The 21,723-nt window shown below is 41.1% G+C and overlaps 2 protein-coding genes across 2 annotated transcripts; one reads left to right on the top strand and one right to left on the bottom strand.

The window, feature by feature from the left end:
• Positions 1 to 2,057: 2,057 nt before the first annotated feature.
• eefsec (eukaryotic elongation factor, selenocysteine-tRNA-specific) lies at positions 2,058 to 14,134 on the bottom strand. Its single transcript, XM_084928361.1, has 7 exons — positions 13,558 to 14,134; positions 11,130 to 11,337; positions 10,750 to 10,846; positions 9,273 to 9,437; positions 7,648 to 8,292; positions 6,057 to 6,213; positions 2,058 to 2,854 (listed from the first exon to the last, which is right to left on the bottom strand). Exons 1-7 carry the CDS (start codon positions 13,859 to 13,861, stop codon positions 2,673 to 2,675), a joined length of 1,758 nt encoding a protein of 585 aa, XP_084784487.1. The 5' UTR covers positions 13,862 to 14,134; the 3' UTR covers positions 2,058 to 2,672.
• Positions 14,135 to 14,465: 331 nt separating this feature from the next.
• On the top strand, positions 14,466 to 21,691 carry ruvbl1 (RuvB-like AAA ATPase 1). The gene is made up of 11 exons (XM_084928363.1): positions 14,466 to 14,764; positions 17,455 to 17,541; positions 17,647 to 17,779; positions 18,590 to 18,741; positions 19,245 to 19,334; positions 19,982 to 20,131; positions 20,249 to 20,312; positions 20,396 to 20,594; positions 20,692 to 20,794; positions 20,884 to 20,975; positions 21,343 to 21,691. Exons 1-11 carry the CDS (start codon positions 14,624 to 14,626, stop codon positions 21,500 to 21,502), a joined length of 1,371 nt encoding a protein of 456 aa, XP_084784489.1. The 5' UTR covers positions 14,466 to 14,623; the 3' UTR covers positions 21,503 to 21,691.
• The last annotated feature ends 32 nt before the right edge of the window (positions 21,692 to 21,723 follow it).

The following is a 21,723-nucleotide window of genomic DNA, read 5'->3' as shown; positions in this document are numbered from 1 at the left end:
GTTTTGGAAGTGAAATAAACCTTGTGACTTTATAGAGGTCTAATGTGCTTCTCTGATCACATCCATATTTTACAAAAGCACGTGTCAAGAACAAAACACCTAGAAAGACTTACACAGCTGATGGGAGGATCCGAGATAAGCGGCGCAGGAAATGGAAAAGTCGACTGAAAGAGGCCGCTGAGGTATTAATTAAACGCCGCTCATTTTAATCATAGCTAATTATATTTGCATGTGACGGTTCAGAGGAGTGATGAGGCCGAGGGTGATTCTATCTGTCTGTGTCTCATTAGTACGGTGCAGCTGTCTGATGGCAAAGATTCTTTAAAAAGCTATTTTAGGCTCATTTGTATGGTAAAAATAAAAAAATAAAATACAAATGTAAAAAAAACAAACACAAAGAATATCTGGAATTGCTTGCAAGGAAAATAAGATATAAAACAATGCAGAAGAATTAGTAATTTACCCTAGCCTCCCTGGATTGTTAATTGATGATACAGCCGTTTACCAATCAAATAGTTGCTAATTAGTCTTTTCAAGCTCCTCTTGTCTTGAAATGCTTCTCTGCGGCCCTCCTCCTCTGCTTTGCCAATAATCGACTCTTCCTTCTTTTCTTTCTCCTACCCAGCTTGTTATCAGCGCTCATCAGCGAATGTTTTCCATCTATAAACAATCATACGCTCAGACGTTGACCCTCGACTCCTGTCTGACCTGGAGGTCACCAGTAAAAAGGAAAGGGGTGTTGAAGGGAAAATGGTCATTGCTGTATTTCATCTCTTTGGAGGAAAACAGAAAAGGGGGGGGGGGCGGGGTTAAAGAGAGCACATTACAGGATGTGTGGGAAAAGAGAGTCAAGAATATGAGGACATGTAGGCCACAATGTTGCAGGAATAAGTGTAACCCCTCTGTCTCATCCATGCACAACAGGATTAGCATGCATGTTTAAAAAAAGGGGGGGGGGGGGGGTTCAGTGTGCTCGCTATCACATCTGTATTAATGAAACACAAGATCTTTATCAAGGTAATCACGATCTATTATCTTTTATCCACCATGTTTTGATTTTAATGCTTTTGTTGTTTAAGGACATTCTTATAGTAATGGAGATTATGACATATGGAAACAAACCAAACATGCACACTATTGTTTTGTTACGTTTAAGATCTTAAATTTGGGCAATGACGCAAATATGTGCGCTGTCATGGTATGCCGTTTTAATTGTAACACTGGAGAAATATTTAGGATCCAAAAAGCAAATTTCCATGACAGCCTCATAACGAAGCCAGTAATAGAGAAAAAGGGGAGGGGGGTTCTATAAAAACCAGAATGAAAGAGGGGGAGGTGGAGCAAGAAAGAGAAATTGGAGAGACCAGGAGTAAAAAGCGACAGATTTTTTTTTCTGTCTGGTTTTCTATAAGAGGAACGAGAGGAGATAAGACTAAAAGGACTGTCACTCAGAGGAACAATCCTTCCAGTGTCCCCTCTTGCTCCTGCTGCTCCTCCTCCCTCCTTACCCCCCCTCTCTCCAATTTCCACAGATTCCTGCTGAGATAGAGTCGCTGTTCACAGGAACAGTTTGCTGACATCATCCGCTACATATCGAGCATCCTGCATTCTCACAGCCCCGCCCAATAACACTGACAGGATGGACACGTACATACACACATACTCAGGCACAGAGACGTGACCGTGGCTGAACAGCAACTTCTCGATAACTGCTGATTAGCAGCAACACTGATGTCCCTTTTTTTAGGGTTTAAAGAAGGGAGACTAAATCATGTGCAAACCATTTTTCTTCTTGTGTCTGCAGAGTCAGAATGCACAAGACTTCCTTCTTTTCAACTCAAACAGCAATTCTGATTGCTTGCATTATTATTTGACAATATATAGTGTGCATTATATATTTTATTGACTATAAATTTAGCAAAACTAATGTCATTTCTGTAACTTACACTCTGCTGGAGCATTATCAGTATATAAACAGTACAGTAGGGCTCGTATTGAACCCCCAGTGTACTACTTTATGCATAAATACTCCCCCCCTCCCGAAAAAAAAACCAGTCTTAACAGGAGTTTTGTTTTAATTCTCTAAGATCATCAATATTGAACAGAAATCAAATATCATACAAACTGCCAATGATCACTGATTAGTTAAAGATGCAGCCAAACCCAGTCACTGAGCAAAGAAGACCTGAGTGAACATGAGTTTAGTATTTCTACAGTGCTAAAGTCTTTATGCCAACAAGTTCTCAGATGAAATTTAAAATAAAAAAAACTAAACACACACACATACACAACAAAGACAAAAGTTAGTTTCTAGTCAGAATGATTGAATCAATTCTGTTTTTATCAATAAAGAAGAACAAAAGCTTTGATTTCTTTCAAAGATAAATCAAACGCATTGAGATCTGTTGAGCAGCTTTCACCCTTCTGATGGAGCAAACAGGATTAGATCCAGCTCGTTAAACTGAGATAAAACAATCACTGCTTTGCATGCGTTTAGCGTCCCACAATCATTGCATTTCAGCAGACTGTCTCCATCTCCAGAAAAAAAGAAAGGCAATGAGAGTTAACACAGCCTGGCAGTCACCTCTCTTTGTGCCAAGACTTCTCAAACAACTTCTCTATCTTACTCTCTGTCACCAATGGTGTCTGTCTATAAGTGTGCGCAGCAGAGGTCAAGACTGAACCATCTTTTTATGGGGATCAAAGACATATCGCTTGAAATGCAAGTGAATGCTAACAGGCTGAAAATCTGTTCTGGGCTCCTCTTCATTTGCAGTTCCACCTTTGCTCCCACTCTTCCCTTTCTTCTTAGAGGCGGAGGAAAACAGCTGCTTGGTTTCTGGTCGAAGACCCTCTGAAGAAAAACATCAACATCAAGGTCAACTCAAACTGTATTAAAAACTGTATTGATGGAAACACAGAAAACGTTAAGATCGTTACTGTATACTGTCCGACAGTATGAACAGTAGTTGTGATGGCATATGTGATACATGATATGGATCTTTTCAGTTATGTGTGCAGTTGATGTTGTAACAATGTGCTGACCTCAAAAACAACTGATGCCTTCGTGCTCCTGATGTAACTGACGACAGTATGTAGAAAAGCAGGTCGCAGTTGCTCCTAGTTATAATCTACACAGTTCCACGTTGTGTCGCATCTATCTGTTAGCTTCTCAGTCATCACTTTCCTCTCATATTGGCCTTATTCTAAGCCATACCAACCCATGCGAATGCTCAGTTTATTATTCGATGCCAGTTAGGCGTGCAATGCAAGTCCTTCTCTATCATATCTTGTCGTCTGTCTGTATGTCTTTTCGAGGGAACAAACTGAATGCGTGTTTGCTTGCTGCCTTGCACACGGAAGGTAAGAAATGGTCTCAGTTCACTGCTTTACACGCTGGCTGTCTGACCTCACGTACAGCGGCGCCAGCATTCTTCTTGTTATCGTTATGCCAGCGTGAGGGTTGTTATGGTTGCAGCGCAGCCAGAAATTTCTTCTCGTTATCTTTGATCAGCTGAAAATGCCCCGTTCGCCACCACAAAACACGCCCTCCCACACCCTATCACTTGAGTTCAAGTGACACATGAGGATTGCTATTTTGTTTTCTGCCCACAAATGCTGCCAATGTCTTGGCATTTTCCACACACAGCAAAATTCAACTTTACAGGTACTACACAAACTTAAAGCGTCTCTCAAAGCATGAGGATTTTTACTTAAAAAATATTTGTCAGATGTGGTTCAAAGTTAATAACCAAAAGGCATAAAATACGGATAAAAACTGTCTTTGGTGTGAAGATCACTTTGTTTTCTGTGGAGATACGAAGTGACTGAATCAATACAACAACAGCAACCTAATGTATTACGCCCTTTTTTTGGTCTTTTCAGTGGAAAAGTACACATGCTTGGAGAACATGTGCAGTGGCAAATATACTGACAGTTTTGTGTCAGTATATTTAGAAAAGTAGTAACAATCAGTAATACTCCGGTCACTACTACTTCTAATCTGTACAAGAAATCTGTGGATAAGCCTCTTACCTATTTCTAACATAACACACAATTATAGGAATATTATCTTAGACTATATGCTCAGCTGAATGATAAAAATAATCATTAGTTGCAGCTCTATAAATAATGCAGGTATGAACAGCTGATTTGAACAGGAAATAATCTGTGGGTGAAGTCTGTGTAAAAGCAGGCACACACATTAGAAACAGACCTGTGCTGGCCACAGGAGAGCTCATAATATTTACAAGTTAACTTGTGTATTAGAGTAAAAGCATTTCAATACTTTGTTTTGTTTTGTTTTTTTACACTGAGTGAGAAAGAGACTACTTCGGACTTCCAGCATATACAACCTGCTTTAACCTCCAAACTACATATTCATCTTTTCCTCCTGTTATAAGCTTATAACATTTAAAAATAAAATGTTTCCCATCATGAATTTGTTGGAATCTACATCTTCAACTTTTCAGGGTTTTTTTCCTACAGGAAGTTAGATAAGGCACATGTTTCTATTTATGGCCCTTGAAATATATGCGGTTTTTTTAACATTATAAGCTTTGACTTTACTATATTTTTCAGCTTCTAAACATTGCTCTTTAATATTTTGTGGTGTACCATGTGAGATTCAGAGATATCCAGAAGTACGTGCAGTTTGACAACTGAGCAACCAGAACAACCAGAGCTGGTTGAGGAAATCTGGTTGATCAAGGAAAATTGTTGCTTTTGAGAATATTAGGACAATACATCCCGTCTAAAGCTGAAAAAAGATTTAGTAGAACTGGGATGCTGAAACTCCTCAGTGCATTAAAAATTTTGAAAACCAGGATTCATTACTTTACATACGTATGTCTGTACATGCCGCATGCTGATGTTAAGTTTCTGAACCATAAAGGGGGCATTAAGAGACTTCAAGTTTGTCATCCTCCATCTTTGCTGTTGAACACATTAACGATCTGTTTAGACCTGTTTAAAATGATCAACTGCTAATCGCTCTTTTAGTTATACTAAAAGAGCGTAAAAGCAACCATAGCAACCTACCTTCTGTGCCTTTCGTAGACTCTGGCTGGTCCTACTAGATTCCTAATAGGTTTTTACTGGCAATTTTTATCGCAATGATTTACTTTAACTGATTAACAAACTGGCAAATTTAAATTTTCAGTCCAATCATTTATTATCTGTTTTAAGACCAGACAGTCTCACCACTTCAGAGGCTACTAACATCATGAAGAGCACAGGTGAGGCTATCCAATTTCTACACGCAATCAACATCGCCCACAAAGATATCAAGCTACATGCGATTTGTCATTGGCTTATCATACGTATTCATAAGAAATTTACTTGATTTTTCTTTCAACTGAGGGTGATTTAGTTACTAATGTTGTAATCATATCTTTTTGTTAGATTCCTGAATACTCCCAGCAGCCAGAGAACTTACTGTATTCCTGAAAGAGACCCGGTGCCCCGCTCAAGCTCACAGAATTTGGCTTTGCCAAGGAGACCACCTCACTTAATTATGTTGGTAAGAATCTGTATGTAAAGCCATTAAAAAAGTATTCTTATACAAAATATGATGGATTCACTTGAGGGTTAGGAGTACAACTGCTCAAACAGATCATAACCCATCATGACTTCTCTGTCTTATACCCCTGAATGTCTCATGTTATGTTCCTGCCTGAAGATGTGCGTGACAGTATATGTAAGACTTTTGATTATGCAGGAGTAAGGCAGCAAAAAGGATGTAGGTGAGGCTCTCTTTCTAGATATTTTTGTTTTCTCTTCCCTCCTGGTGTGGAGTCGTGGGTTTTGAGCAACAGAAGGTAAAATAAACACTGATCAGGCTTCCCCCGGAACACGTGCAATCCCCAGAGGAATCCTGGGAATGTGGCTCGGGATGTCACGCCTACCACTTTTACCACATCCTGAAAACTGTCCGGTGAGCCCCAAAAATTCAAGGAAAGACAGAGAATTTGCTCCTGATGTGAGCACTGATGAAGGGGAAGAGACTGTTATGTGCAGCAGAAAACATCAGGGTAGTTGTTCCACTAAATCCTTACCTTGTATGCGAATCTTGAACTTCCCGCTCTGGCCAAACCCACCCTCAATGACACCAGTTTCTCCTGTGAACAAGGTGACCTTTAACCCCACAAAGAGCTGGAGATTGGTCTCCTTCTTGAACAGGCTGCGGCCAATCACAGTGTAATCATCGGTTACCTGGGCACAAGAGAGCAACAATGATGCAAACAGTGTGCAAGGCAGCGTATGATCTAATAATTCATTTATTGCTCATCTTGTGGTGACTTCATCCTGCCGTCACAAAGAGCTGATCTGTCCCACATCCTCATCAATTGCACCGTCCAGCTGCATTCTTCGAGTCCCGCGGCCTGGCTGTCTCGCACTCTCTTTTCCATGGTTGTGCACTTAATGGCATATTTGTTTTTATTTCTCGATTATCATCCATCACTAAGTCAATATAACCCGCTGCTAATCTGATAACGTGAGGGCACTGCTCTGTCTCCAGCTCGCCCTCATCACCAGCTCTTCCTTTCTCTTCTGCTTAACCCTCATTCATTCTTGAACATTTGACCCTGATGTATCGCAAGCGTGACTGATGAGCTGATAAAAAAAAAATACAGTTGCTGTATACGTCGTTTGACAGACCGTCTGAATTGTGGCTGTTCGAGTTCGTCATATCTCAACAATGCCACTAATGTGTTCTTTTACCAAAAGGACATTCTTTAAGTTTGAAGCATAACTGCTGCATTCTGGGAGACACACGAGTGACAACGTTAACGTCACACGACCACCATCTGACCTCGTGCACATGCTGTTCTGCTCCTGAGTTAGCGAGTGGAGCTGTCAACAGCCTGAGGTGCTAAAGCAGGAAACTAATTCACACACTTGAACCCTGACCTGAATCTGCCTTTCTATGAGGGAAACATGCAGAGAAGCTGCACACACAGAATGTAACACACAGAATGACAACAGCTATTATCAACATCACACTTAGTGTGGACAAAAATTTAAATATAACTTGTTAAGTTTCTGAAAAAATGACAAATCCAAGTTAAGTCAGTTAGATGGTTGATGAAAACCACAGAGAGAGCGGCTCGGGATTCAGGACACAATGAAAAAGCAATCACACAAATATGAAAATAAAGGTGGCGAGAGTATGTGACAGAGAGGAAGAGAATGAGAGCGAAAGATGCTCAGGCAGACAGAAGGGAGAGTTAGGCTAGTTCACAGTGGATGTAGATATTCGTGTGCCACTCAGGTGTGTCCAAACAGCGCCAGCCTCTGACAGCTAGACAGGACTAGTGGCGTCAGGCGGCCACCCACGCACACCTCTGTCACAGCACATGCTAAGGCATGCATACCCATCCCATGCCTCAAATATTGCTCACCAGAGCTGCATATGCATGCTTGTTTGTGTGTACGTGTCTGTTTATGAATATACAATAGGGGCTCTGTCTGAGAGACACGCTCCAGTGCCACCAGCAATGAGAAACATCCAAAGATTCAGAGCACGCAAAAGGAGCGCAAGGTGACAGAGCAGGCAGAGATGCAAGGAGCGGACTCCAAAGAAGGCTGAAAGGTCACAACACTGATCATTTTAAATGAGAGACAAACTGCTGAGCGTGCACTCACCCTCTCCACCTGTCCCTCCTTGTGCTTGGTTTTGTAAATGCGCAGACGAGGTAGATCGGTCTCAGCGTAGTTTTTATCTTCAAACCCCTGCAGCAGACGGCCCTGGAAAGCCAGCCGGCATGCATTGGCGTGGATGTCTGTATCTAGCTTTGAGCCAATTACTAGACAGAGCGAAGGGCACGTGACTGGCCGCTCAAACTCCAATAGAGCCCACTGCTCTGGGTCAGGCCCCAAACTCCCCTCTCCCTGACCAGTTACATATTCATCCTGGTAGAAGTACTCCCTGTCAAAGGTGAACGGGGTTTCCAGTGAGCAGGGCTCTGATGGAGGCGGTTTAGAGTCTGGAGGGGGCTCTGAGGCACCCGCAGGTGGCAGGCCAAAGAAGGTCACCTTTGCCATGACTGTCTCGTGACCCACTGTGATGTGGAACTTGGCACGGGTGGACAAAGAGCCCTTGAAGTAGCCTATCTTCCTTACAGAGATGACAGCTGCAAAGAGCGTGCGCAGGGATTCAGGGGTGCACACCACACCACGCTCCAACAGTTTAGGGTCAAACTGTGTTACGCACACACCCACCCGATCCCCCTGCATGGCCCCAGACACGGGCTTCCGAAACATCTGCACCGACTTTATCTTCTTGGTCACCTGATGTCAGAGAGCATAGAGAAATAAATAACACAGCTCAAAACACATTTAAATACAAACAATAAAGTTTCCTCATGTAAACGTAATAACAGACTGAGATGTAACAGATACAAAGCTACAACTGCAAAACTGAGAAGGAGAAAGCATACTAGGGCTCTATAGTAAAGTTTACAGCTTAGAATTTAACTTCCTATAGGTTCCTTTTGAAAGAGAATAATGTTTTATATTCCCCTTAACATTTTTATTTTTATCAATGTTTTCATTTTAGAGGTAAAATTTGAAAAACAAACCCAGAATACATGTAGAGATTAAAAAGAAACGAAACATCAGTTATAATAGTTATCATTATCTCCTGTACTCTGATATTTAAAACACACAAAAACGCCCTTTAACGGCATTTTATCAATAAAACATGCACACATGTAAACAAAAAGATGCCAAGCTTTGTTTTGTTACACCAAATACGCATCTCCAAAAACAGGTGAACACATGGATGATTTAAAGGTGTCCAGATGAGCATCTATGTATACGTATATGTCACACCACACTCTCAATCCCTAGCTTGACACTGAGAATTTCATGGTTGTGTTTGTTCCCTATCACACAGACAAAATCACCCGTAAGCTGGATCGAGGCTCCTTAACAAGAGGCTATCAATTTAGCTATATGCTGCCTCCAAGAGGTGACCATGATGACTGCACACAAGACCACTGAGACATGCTCATAGTTTGCATCTGGTCTAAATTACCCAACTCCTGTGCTCCCAGTCCACCCCCAGTCCCCTCATCCTTCCCTCGTACTAAACTGACACATCCTCTGATCCCAGCCGGCAAGCCGTCCCTTTTTCTGCCCACAGCCAACTCAACTTCTGAACTTCCGAAACTCTGTGGTTCCTTCGAATGCTTTTCCACTGCTCGGGAATGTTTCGTGCTTGTACATATCAGAAATTCCAAATTCGTGCCCATTTTTTTGGAACACACCTTTAGCACCGGGATTTCTACAGTGTCATTAATGGCCAGTGACCCCTGCAGGATGGTCCCAGTCATGACTGTTCCTTGACCACGGATAGAGAAACAATGGTCCACAGCCATTAGGAGGTCACCTCCAGGGTCTCTCTTCGGTAGGTATGTCTGTTTCTTCAAAAGCTAGAAGGAGAAAGCACATATTCAAAATAAAATACAAAAAAGAGACTATAATCGATTTGAAAAAATATCTGAAGGTCACCTTCTATGGTTTTGGACACATACAAGCATTAATGAGATCCATATCTTGTCTTCATTAATCCTGTTTTTGAAGCTCGGCCTCTTATGTTGACAGAGTTGATCCGACTCAGCAGTTTTTCACACTCCAGGAAAATGTACATAAACTCTCCAGAGTACCATCCTTAGGTTACGTTTTATTCGGCTTTATTGAACACTTGACTGAGTTTGACCAGTAAAATCAACCAATTGTTTATCGAAATCAGCGAGCAGTAAAGAAACTCCACGTTCCAGATGTGCCTGAAGTAATGTTTCCATTACAGTTTGACCACCAGAGAGCACTGAGCTTCTTTTCCAGATGTCAAATGTCGCTCTTATTGCATACGTTTGTCTCTTCGAAACAATGAGGAAAATAAAAAAATGCTAACAATAATGGCTTCAAAACTATTTATAATTTAGATACGCATAAAAAAAAGAATAGCCTAAAACATTATCATCACATTTTTATCTCATGGCAGAACTACAGACAAGTGTTGACAGCATTTATTTACATTAGTTAGAATTTCTTTAGCTATGGCTCCTTGTGGATTATTTAATTTTCATGTACATCCCGTGAGCCAGTGGTGACACTTAATGTGGCCCACAAGTATGTGATACTCAACCCTACAGTTCATGATATACTGTGCTCAATGAGACATAGGAAGCTTTACTTCCCATGTATAAAAGGTAAAATTTACTCTTACATTTTATACATATCTTTTCTGGCTTTGTGCTTTTAACATGTTTTACTTGATATGCATTTTATGCTATTCCTGTGTATTAGTGACACTGACCTGTTAGCATACTTGGTACTTTGTTATGGTCCTATAATATTCAATAATATTTAATTTTTATAATATTTTTGTCTTATTTTCTGTTTTTTTATGTGAAGTTTTGGTTTTTAAATGTGCTCTATAAATAAAGTTATATTGTATTGTATTACTTTTCCACTCACTTGACTGAATGAATGAATCAGCACAAAACAAAAACCTATCAACATAAATCGCCAAACTCAGCAGACACATTCTAAATAATAACTAAAAATGTTTCACGCATGTTAACTCACTGAATTTGGTACTTTGAGAATGTGTGATTAAAGAAATACTTGCTGTGACCAACTCATTTTTAAGCACATCAATTAAGTAATCATAGTAAATTACTGATCACTCATTTATTATTGACTAACTAGTAACAACAGAGTGGAACCAGTCTCTTTTACCTCTATTAACTGTGGCACTCCCTGTGGCTCCTCTGTGTCAGGAGCCTCGGGACCCCCTGGCTTTGCTGCTACGGCAATCACAGGACAATCCTTAAATCTGTCCGACAGAAAAACAACAAGGTGGAATCAAGTCATGCTTCAATGTTTTAGTTTTTTGGGGGGGGTTGTTTTCTTTAAAGCATCACTGAAATATAAGCAGGCTGAGCAGACTAACTCTGGACACAGAGGGAGAGATATGAAGTGTAATAAATGAGGGAGCTGACATGAGGGTTAGTCCTGTGATTACTGCAAGTGCTTGGGATCCCCGTAACCCCACTAATGTGTGGCTCTACATTATGCAGCTGTGTAACCCAATTATCATTTTAGATATAATTGCAGACCTGGTGCTTTCCAGTGTTTTGTGGAGTCTCTTGGTCATTTTCTCAATGGCACTTTGTCTCTTGTTGGGTGGCAGTAGGTCAATCTTATTCAGGACAACAACCATGCGAGGGCAGGTGAGCTCCCCTATCAGCAGACACTCTGCAGTCTGAGTCTGCACCCCTTTCACCACATCCACCACCAGCATCATCAGGTCGATGATTTGGGCACCTAGAGGAGGCAGATGTCACAGAGGTCAAAGAAAAGTAGTGAGCTGAAGGGGAACAATGCAGTGCTTTGTGTTAAAGGCATTTCAGCTTTCCTGCTCTATAAAAAGATGCAAATGCTTAGAGGCTATGTAGCCGACAACAGCAATGCAAACAGGAATGGACACGGACACCCAAAAATAACAGGAGAAAAAGAGGAGAAATAAAGGGAGGGGGTGCACAGAGGCAAAGAGAGAATAAAAGGCTAGAGGGTTGAAACTGGAGCCGCAGCTCACTTGGTTGTCTTTCCTTTCCCCCTTTCTTTTCCTGATTTTGGCAATCTCTCTTTCCTGTGCTCCCCTCTTTTCTCTCCCTCTGTTTGGCTCCATCTCTTTCCTGTGCTCGCCCCACTTGGGACTACAAGGGAAGTTTAATATAGACCCCAATCCACACACAATTTTCCTCCGCCATAATCTACAGCATGTGCCACCTAAATGGCTCTTGCATTTTTTTTTCTTTTACAGTGCTGGTCACACAACGCAAATGCATTTAGTGTTTAATGGGCTTCTAAAACAACCTTTTATTGTTCAGCAAATAAGAAAACAGGACTTTTTGTTCTGAACGTCTGCAAATCATAAAGTTGTTTCTCCAAATACTTCCAACCTTTAAACTCAACATACTTTCAAACAAGCTTTGAAAAAAAAAAAAAACACACACACACAGACCCACTGAGGCCTGCTGAAAAAGAGAGGGCGCCCTCTGCTGGACAATAAATTGAAGCTCAAATGTAGCGAGGATGTAGTTACTATCCTAATAAGGCCTGTTGACTGCAGCCCTCACAAAGATCTGAAAGAATGATCTGTTGTGATTGATACAAACATACTAGTCTGATAATGTACACCCTTACACCAAACACTGTCAGTATTTGTGCTACTGAAGGCATCCCAGACATGTTTTAATGTTTTTATGGACATACTGTTAAAACTTGTTTTGTACAAACTAGTTCATTCGTGACTGATCAGCACTAAATCTTATGATGTTCCAGCACTTAGTTTTTCCAATTTTCATTTGATGGTTATATATAAACTTGGGTGATGTTGTGACTGCCTGTAGTCCACTCTGTTTCAAGGGCTATTTCCCAGTGAGTCAGTCATAGTCAGTCAAATATGTGTAGTAGAATTTGTGAATTCTGAATGTTTTTCCTGCATAAATGCCTTTTCTGTTCATCTGTACGTAGCGTTTTCAGTGGGAGAAACATTTCATCACTCATCCAAGTGAATTCTTCAGTCTCAGCTGACTGCAGGTTTCCCCAATCTTATAAATAGTACATTTGCATAATGATTGAAACTAGCACCATTGAGGGAACAATGGAATGGGAGGTCAGTTCCTTGATCATTAATATGCAAATTCTCATGACAACAACCACTGATCAAAGCCCATTGATCAATGACCATGAGTACCATTTACAGGGAGTTGGGGAATGGCTACAATTACAGCATTGTAAGATGGCAGAGATGTACCCTTAGGCCCCCTCCTCGATTCAGAGATGGTCTTTCCTTTTCACGTAAAGGGGCTCCTTGACTAAACGCTCAAACCAGCATTCCTCCCTGTCCAGGATGTGTAAATCCTCATCACTGAAAGAGTGTCCACTGGCCTGTAGGTGTGAATAGACTGCTGAGTCCTGGCCTGACGAGGTGGCTCTTCTGTGTTGTGCCATCCGCTTAGCCAGAGGTTGTTTGGTTTCCCCGATGTATAAATCCTGCCAATCCTCCTGGCACTTAACAGCGTACACTATATTACTCTGTTTGTGTCAGGGGACCGATCCTTGGGGTGGACCAAGGTGCAGCCACTGAGACGTGGTGTTTTTTAAAAAATGCCTCACTTGGATGAGTGACGAAATGTTTCTCCTTCTGAAAACGCTACGCCCAGATGAACAGGATCAACTTTTGGGGATTTACTTACCTGGATGATTGAGCATGCATCAATAAGGAAATTATGTGAAATTGAGGTTTATGAAGGTATTTTATGTCTGTGGTCTCACATCCAAACTTTTTGTACCCAGATTCCTGCAAGTTATTTTATTGCCCAAGAAGACAGCATGCAGTCACATACACACACAAAGTAGATTTAAGTGACTGCATATTTACATTTTCTGTAAATATCGCGATAAAATCGTTGTTGTCATTTCTTTTGATAATCCTGTATTTAAAATGGGAAATCGTGATCCTCCTACATCAGAGCTCACCTCCAATGATAGTTCGAATGAGAGAAGCGTGCCCCGGACAATCCACCAGGGTAAACTGGAGGCTGTCATATGGCTGCTTCCCCACGCTGTCCCGCAGGTGATCGGGAAGATCCACAGTGAAGGAGGAGAAGCCGAGGTCCAGAGTGATGCCTCTCTCGCGGGACTGCGGGTTCTTGTCGAAGGCGGCAGTGGACGCGGTGCTGCTCAGCGCCCTGGCGAGCGACGTCTTCCCGCTGTCGACATGTCCGAGCACGCCGACGTTGAAATTTAACGTTTTCGTGCGGGTGTCAGAAGATTTGGACATGTTGTTGAACTCTTACCTGGAGCGCGTATATTTCTCTACTCTGGGAGAGACGATTAACTCGGATCCAAAAACAGACAAAAAGCGGAGCTAGTTTATGGCCCTCAGACTGCGCTTATTTAGAAAAAGCCACAACACCTCAAGCAACAAAATATACGAATACTTTGTGGCTTACAGCGTGTGGTTTAGTAATAAATCTGACATAACTTTCGAGCAAACTGTTGAAAGTCTTCCCTAGTGTCAGTGTATTCTATCCCAGGGACAACACGTTAAGGGGGAACTGTTTTTTATTAGCAGACAAAAATCATAAAAGGAAAGTGATCACTCATAATAGCACTTTAATCACATCTTAATTTTGAAATTATTAAAACCCGTCTACCTTTTTATTCCTGCATTTATATTGTATTTTAATTCATATATTTGCAAGTTTCTGACAGTTTCTACTACGACAAACCAACAGAAACACAAACGGAAATGGGAAACGACAAAAGGGCGGGCTCTGGAGTGTTAATGTGATTGACGGGCTCTAATCCAATGAATGCTCGGGGATATTTGGCGTAGCCCAATAGTTTACCACAGTTGTTAGATGGGCGGTACTTAAAGGTATCACTTCCGCTTATTTTCCCTAGTAACCCACATGGAAACAGATTTTCCTGTGTTTTGAGTTTAGGCGCCGATTGAGGCGGTATTTCGTGTTAGAGATTATATGTGTATTTAACGCAGCTGGCAGACTTTACACAATACATTTGCACAAATAACGCAACTATGAAGATCGAGGAGGTAAAAAGCACAACAAAAACGCAGAGGATCGCTTCACACAGTCACGTCAAAGGACTGGGGCTAGACGAGGCCGGTAATGCTAAACAGACAGCATGTGGACTCGTGGGTCAGGAGGCTGCAAGAGAGGTAATATTCGTGTTTCACGTCATTTGCTTTCTTTTTTCTTTTGGGGGAATATTATGTAAGAAGGGAATATTTACGAGGACAATTGAGTGCTTTACAGACACTACAGTGCTAATCCTATTAGCATTGAATGGGGTCGCTGTCGTTTGCGGGTCCGGTTTGTGACAGACAGACGCTGACTTATAAGAAGACGGTATATACATCCCTATATTTTAACTTAATCTGGATTAAAAGTATGAATTGTGAATTTATAATAACTGTTTTCTAACGGACAGCAGGGAGGTATCAGTTTTTGATGGATCTAGTTGAGAAAAACGGATCTGCTGTTGGGTACAGGTACAATAAGGGCAACCAGATGAACTACATTTATTTAAAGCCATTTTAACATTCAAATGTGGTTTAATATATCCCTTTTCTTAAGTGGGAAATTAAATAAGAGAATGATCCCGAACAGCAGTGAATTATGGGAGCTGATACAAATTTTAATGGGATACAAACTTAAATTTTTCTTGTTGGCCATTGTCAATATTTTGTATTTATCTTTTTATTTGCTATTTATTCCCATTTTGTGCTGGTAATTAAAAAAAAAAAAAATCATCATTACTAATAAAAAAAAGTGGTGTAAAGTCTTTCAGGGTGTCACACTATATTTAAAAATGTACACCCACAAAACTCATGTAACACACCAATTCAATGATCAGTGGCCACTGACATTGGTAAGTAATATTTATTTGAATGTACAAACTGATATATTTGCAAGTTAGTGTGAGTTTTATTGAAAATTAAATATTGCAGGTTCATTGTTAACCCAGCAAAGCTTTTCACAAACTAAATAGCAAAGTTATGGTAAAGACTAGAGCAGGGATGTCAAACTCATTTTATGTTGTGGGCCACATACATCCATCTTTGATCTTAAGTGGGCTGGACCAGTGAAACTCTTTTCCATCAGTGTATAACTGCACATTTAATCTCTGAGATATCTTAACATAAGATAAAGACGTGCAATTTAAACAGCATGTCTCAGTTTTTCTACATGATATAGACATTTTACTGTAGTAAATAGTAAAAGAACTCTGTCAACATGATTCTTTAGTCTTAAACTGAAAGAAATAATTGCTGAAAAGGTTCTGGTAGTTCCCTGTTCCCTGGATTGGAGTCTTTGCTTGGTTTATTTTGGCCCCAGGCCATATGTTTGACACCCGTAGACTAGAGCCTGATTCATTTATCAGCAGGGTAGGTTTATCAACAGTTAATAACTGTTTGGTGGTCTGTTAGTATTGACATTTATACTGCCTTAACAGTGAAAATGGGGAAAAATATAAAGAGGAGACTAGAGAACGACGTATTGACACTGCATAGTTTGTCCATCAGAGGGCACTCTGCAACTTCCCTGTTATTTGGAACGCCACAGAAGCAACAACCAGAGCATTAATGAATTACTACAGTAACAAATGTTAGGGAAATCTGTTTATGTTTTATATTTCTGACAGATAAAAAAAATCAGATATTAGAAAATTGACTTTTTAATTTCATTCTTAAAAATCCTACATTGACCCTGCCCACCTCTGATGTGTACTCTGCTACATGCGCTGCACCCAGTGCTGATGTTTTTCTAAAGAATGTAGGTAAAACATATTTATATAGCACATTTCTAGATGAAACGTTTTACCACAACAATCAACAAAGAACAATGCTGATATAAAAACACAACAATAATTTCCACTAGGAAAAAGCAAGTCTATGCAAATAAGCTCCTTTAAAGTTTCATTGCAGTCCACGGATTTTAAATGTAATAGTAGTAAATTCTCGATCCCTAATGCATGATTTCCTTTCATTTTCAGTCTTCAGAGTAGAACAATGAGGTTTTGCAGGGTGGACACTTAATTATTAATAGCACCTATATGATCATAACATCTTGTTTACATCAACGCTCAGGGTGGCATTCAGAATGTCGATCTGCTCGCTTTTCTTCATTGCAACAACGCCACACACCCTTAAAGGGATTACAGACAGACTCACTCACTGATACACTAGCACACTTAAACACGCAGATGCACAAAAACACACATGAACACACAGCAGATCTACCTCATCCATGAGATATAACACCATCGGAACTCTTTTTGCCTCCTACTAATGAGAGAAAGCCTCCCTGTCCCAAGAACACAGAGTAAAAGAGTTAATGCCTTATTTTAGATTCATGTATATCTTATTTTATGACATTATTGCACTTTTTGACAGTCGTATGCTGTTAAACTTTTAAGCACTCTACTTTCTAAAATGGAAACCAATGAGCATTTCATTTTAAAAGACCTGTGTTTGTTTGTTTTTTTTCTCGTTTGAATATTTATTGTTGCTTATTAATAAGACAAATGTATTTCTCGTCTGATTACTTGATTAATCAGTAGAATACTTAATTACTAAATCAGATGTGAATTGCTAAATTTTTGTTCCACTGGGTGGGCTTTGAATTGAATTGTTTTTGTCAGCCACATTAAAGGAACTGACATTTGTGTCAGAGTGTGACTTTAGCCACAACAGATGCGTTGCCTCGTGTGCTTTACAGTTCTTCAACAGGGTTGTATAACGCCTGGGTTCAGGAGTGGGGGTTTTGCTAGTTGTTCTGCTAGTTAGTTGTATTGCTTTTAAGCCTTGCACGTGTGCATAATAGTCTAATTTGTCTTATTCTCCAGGCTTGTGGTATCATCGTTGAGCTGATCCGCTCAAAAAAGATGGCAGGGAGGGCCGTTTTACTGGCAGGGCCACCTGGAACAGGAAAGGTAAGTGTGCTGTGTTCAGCAGTAAGGTTTAATTTAATATAGCAGATATCTCTGAAGCGTTTGTTAACCATGCGTCTTTATTTCTTCCTGCCTGCGCACCTTCAGACTGCCCTCGCCCTGGCTATGGCACAGGAGTTAGGAAACAAGGTACCATTCTGCCCCATGGTCGGCAGTGAGGTCTACTCATCTGAAATCAAGAAGACAGAAGTATTGATGGAGAATTTCAGGAGGGCGATTGGTGAGTGTTGGATAGATTTTTAACTCAGATTTTAGTTTTCTGTTCTCCAGGTTTACTCGATGGGCTGTGACCTGTTGGGCATTTAGTTTGTAGAAGTGAAAATGAGCTTACTATTACCAAATGCTTAATTGGTAAGAAAATAAGAAACTGACCTAATGATTTAATTAGATTTAATATTGATATACACCTAAAGAATTTTGTCTTTTTAAAAATAATATTTTTTATGCGTCTCTTCTATTGTACTGGTGGGAAAAGATCAGGTCATACTAGCAGTGAGAAAGAAACTCTTGCACACACAGTTGTCATGAGCTGAAAGGTAACACTGTAAAGCAGATTTATAAAGGTGGTGAGAAGGAATGGCAGAAAGGGGATCTGAGACTGCTGATGCTACCTGTTGAGTGGGCAGCAAATGGAGCCAAGGTGGAGGGAGACGTGGTCATTAGCACATTCACTCCACCCCTTGAGCAGATTCTTCAGAGAGACCAGGTTTCATTTGAACGTTGTCATCACCTTGTCAATAACAGCACCCTGATGGACAGTCCCTGCCTTTAGAGCTGCTCTGTGCCCCACAGCACCGAGGATTAGACACCTGTGTGCTGCATGTAACAGGAACAAGAGCATGATCGTGTTACACTGAACAATGTCCAGTCATTTCACAGAACACGTGTTTCTTTTCTGTAATAAAATGCGTTGCTCGGTGACCCAATGGATGCTGCGGCTTAGCTCATGTAGGAATATAAAGACCAGATTAGGTTGTGCATAAGTTTGTATGTGTGTAAATGTGTAACTGTAATGCTGCGCCATATTCAGGATTGCGCATCAAAGAAACAAAGGAGGTGTATGAAGGGGAGGTGACAGAGCTGACCCCATGCGAGACCGAGAATCCCATGGGCGGCTACGGCAAAACCATCAGCCACGTCATCATCGGTCTGAAGACTGCCAAAGGCACAAAGCAGCTCAAGGTCAGACTGAGAGTTTTAATCTTTCTTAGTTTGTGTTTGTAGTTTTCCTTCTGTTGGAAACTCAGTTATGTTGTGTGAACAAGCCATATAGTAATGCAAATAAGGACCAATGTTAAAGCACCAACAGTTACATATTATCAATATGTTAATGACTTCTGTTCAAATTTAGCTTTCAGTTGTTTTTTTTTTTCTAACTGTGATTATAGTTTTAGTAATCAGGTTAATGCTGCCGAGGGAAATTAGATTTCAAGTATAGTCTGATGTAATAATGCTAATGGCAGGGTGCCGGTTTAGCTCAGTGCATTGAGCGGCGACCACATGCTATATGGCTGAGAGCTGCCGGCCCGGGCTTGAGTCCGATATCTTTTCCCTCAGCTTTCCTGTCCTTTCTTCACTGTGTCTGTCAATAAAGCTGAAAAAGGCCAAAAAAAAACATAATGCTGACAGCCAAAGCTAGGCCAGCGTTTTGCTTTAAAACATTTAAAGTTGTTGTGTTTCCTTAGCTGGATCCCAGTATTTACGAGAGTCTTCAGAAAGAGCGTGTGGAGGTGGGAGACGTCATCTACATTGAAGCTAACAGCGGAGCCGTGAAGGTAAACTATTTTACTTTTATGCTTTTATGTTACATTTGCAGCACATTTTGGTTGTTGGCAAAAGCGAGAAACTGATCATGGCTGATTGTTCATTTACCAGATTGTGTATAGTTTACAGATGAAAAATGTTTTTTCCAAAAAACGTCTTAGTCGGGTCAAAGTTGAGGGTTTTTCCATCTTGCTTGTCCTCTTCAACCCTTCATGGTGGCATGCTTTCATCTCTCTCCACCCTGCTGCATTTGTGTTGTACTCTGGAATGAGCCTCTCATTCCTGCGGCTCTTCATGTTCCATTTATCTCTCCATCTCCCACAGTGCCTCTTTACCAACAGTGGGGCTTGCGGCCTGTGCTGAAAGGCTGCAGGAGCGGTTCTTTTAATCAGTGCAGGTGGGCCAGAAGCACAGGTCGGCTCTAGTCAGAGGGTAAAGGAGGAGGGCTGGGCGACACATTTGTTACTGTTGACAGCCACCTCATGACTTGCCTTCTGAACCTCTTTCATCCTTCAGCCACATGCCCTTGTTCCTGCAGTGGGCTGGCACTGAGTTCAGTCATACATCTGCTCTCCCTCCTGCAGTGTGGTACCTTTCCCTTCATTGTTGACTGCAGCAATGTGAGACATTAATCTTTTCTATTACTGTGCCTTTGCAGAGACAAGGCCGCTGTGACACCTTTGCAACAGAGTTTGACCTGGAGGCAGAGGAGTATGTTCCGCTGCCCAAAGGTGATGTCCACAAAAAGAAGGAGATTGTCCAAGATGTCACACTGCATGACCTGGATGTTGCAAATGCTCGCCCCCAGGTACATAACTGCAATAATAAAGTAGCATCGGTTTGGAATAAACACATCTGTATACATCCTAAAGTTGATTGTTTTTATATTGGCACTCTTTATAAACGGTTCATTGTTTCATCTCAGGGAGGCCAGGACATTCTCTCCATGATGGGACAACTGATGAAGCCCAAAAAGACAGAAATCACTGGTAGAGACGGTGTAACAGCTAATTCAGACTAAATCTCTCAAGTTGTCTTCAGTTCTTGACCCACTGCCAATTTCTCGCTGCAGATAAGTTGCGTGCTGAGATCAACAAGGTGGTGAACCGCTACATAGACCAAGGTATAGCTGAGCTCGTACCCGGCGTGCTGTTCGTGGATGAGGTGCACATGCTGGACATTGAATGCTTCACGTACCTCCATCGAGCACTGGAAAGCAGCATCGCCCCCATTGTCGTATTCGCTTCTAACAGGGGAAACTGTTTAATCAGGTGAGAAGTGCTTTATGGAGAGAAGCACATTTTGTTTTTGTTTATTTTTAAGGTAAAACAAAACAGTTTCAGGATTTAAGAAGTTTTTGTTGACCAGGGGGACAGAGGACATCAGTTCTCCGCACGGCATTCCTCTGGACTTGCTGGACAGAGTCATGATCATTCGCACCATGTTGTACACACCACAGGAGATGAAGCAGGTAAGTCTGAAAACCAATTTCTGTGGATTATGTGATGTGCGACATCAAACTGTCTGTGCATGCGTCACTAACGAGGCTGTGGTCTGCAGATCATCAAGATTCGGGCTCAGACCGAAGGAATCAGCATCAGCGAGGAGGCCCTTACACACCTGGCAGAGATTGGCACCAAGACCACCCTCAGGTACGGCCAAACACTCTGGGTGTGGGTGTGTTATAATGAGATGCCGCAACTCAGTTACGGTTTGCTCAACAAAATCTAAAAGTTCATGTGTACTCTTTCTGTTTTTGACGTACCGTAATAAATTTGTTTAGCCATAACTGTTGCCAGATGTTTAAAAAAAAACAAAAACAACTTTGTTCAAAGGGATTAGAATAGCTCAGCTACGTCACTGAGACCAACATGTATAAAGTTACAGATAAGACTGTATACTGTAGTAAAGCTCTTGTAGGATTTGCACCCATTAAACTATCTTCTGCTATAAACAGGTTTACTATAAATATGTGTGTGTGGGTGTACTGAGTCTTTCCTATTTCCTGTTTTGTCTCAGATACGCTGTACAGCTGCTGACGCCGGCAAGTCTGTTGGGCCGCGTTCAGGGAAAAGAAACAGTGGAGAGGGAGCAGGTAGAAGAGATCAATGAGCTGTTCTATGACGCCAAGTCTTCAGCAAAAATCCTCCAAGATCAGGATCACAAGTTTATGAAATAAAACTTGTGATCATTGTATTTGTCCATCCTAGTTTCACTCTAATGTTCATTGCATTTTATCATCTTTGCCCTTCACTGTAACTCACTCCGGTGTCCCTGCCTCTGCTTTCTGTAGTAGTTTTGTTCAGATGAATTTTTATTTGTTCCATTTGTCAATGGAAAGTTTTGGAATAAAAAAGGAAAAATTAAATTTTCTTAGTTTTGCCTCTTATTTTTGGATTT

Source organism: Perissodus microlepis, chromosome 5, assembly GCF_051167445.1.
Source record: "Perissodus microlepis isolate ML-2025 ecotype Zambia chromosome 5, ASM5116744v1, whole genome shotgun sequence".
Lineage (NCBI taxonomy): Eukaryota > Metazoa > Chordata > Actinopteri > Cichliformes > Cichlidae > Perissodus > Perissodus microlepis.
The sequence above is the reverse complement of the archived record's forward strand: the minus strand, read 5'-3'. Positions and strand labels throughout refer to the sequence as shown.

Bases quoted from the DNA above. Each gene is read 5' to 3' on its own strand.
- eefsec (XM_084928361.1), bottom strand. From the start codon at position 13,861: ATGTCCAAATCTTCTGACACCCGCACGAAAACGTTAAATTTCAACGTC. The intron at 10,847-11,129 runs GTCTGCAATTAT...TCTGTCGGACAG, and splicing joins AAAACACTGGAAAGCACCAG to ATTTAAGGATTGTCCTGTGA. The intron at 2,855-6,056 runs GTAAGGATTTAG...GTTTTTCTTCAG, and splicing joins GTTCAAGATTCGCATACAAG to AGGGTCTTCGACCAGAAACC.
- ruvbl1 (XM_084928363.1), top strand. From the start codon at position 14,624: ATGAAGATCGAGGAGGTAAAAAGCACAACAAAAACGCAGAGGATCGCT. The intron at 19,335-19,981 runs GTAAACTATTTT...GTGCCTTTGCAG, and splicing joins CTAACAGCGGAGCCGTGAAG to AGACAAGGCCGCTGTGACAC. The intron at 20,976-21,342 runs GTACGGCCAAAC...GTTTTGTCTCAG, and splicing joins GGCACCAAGACCACCCTCAG to ATACGCTGTACAGCTGCTGA.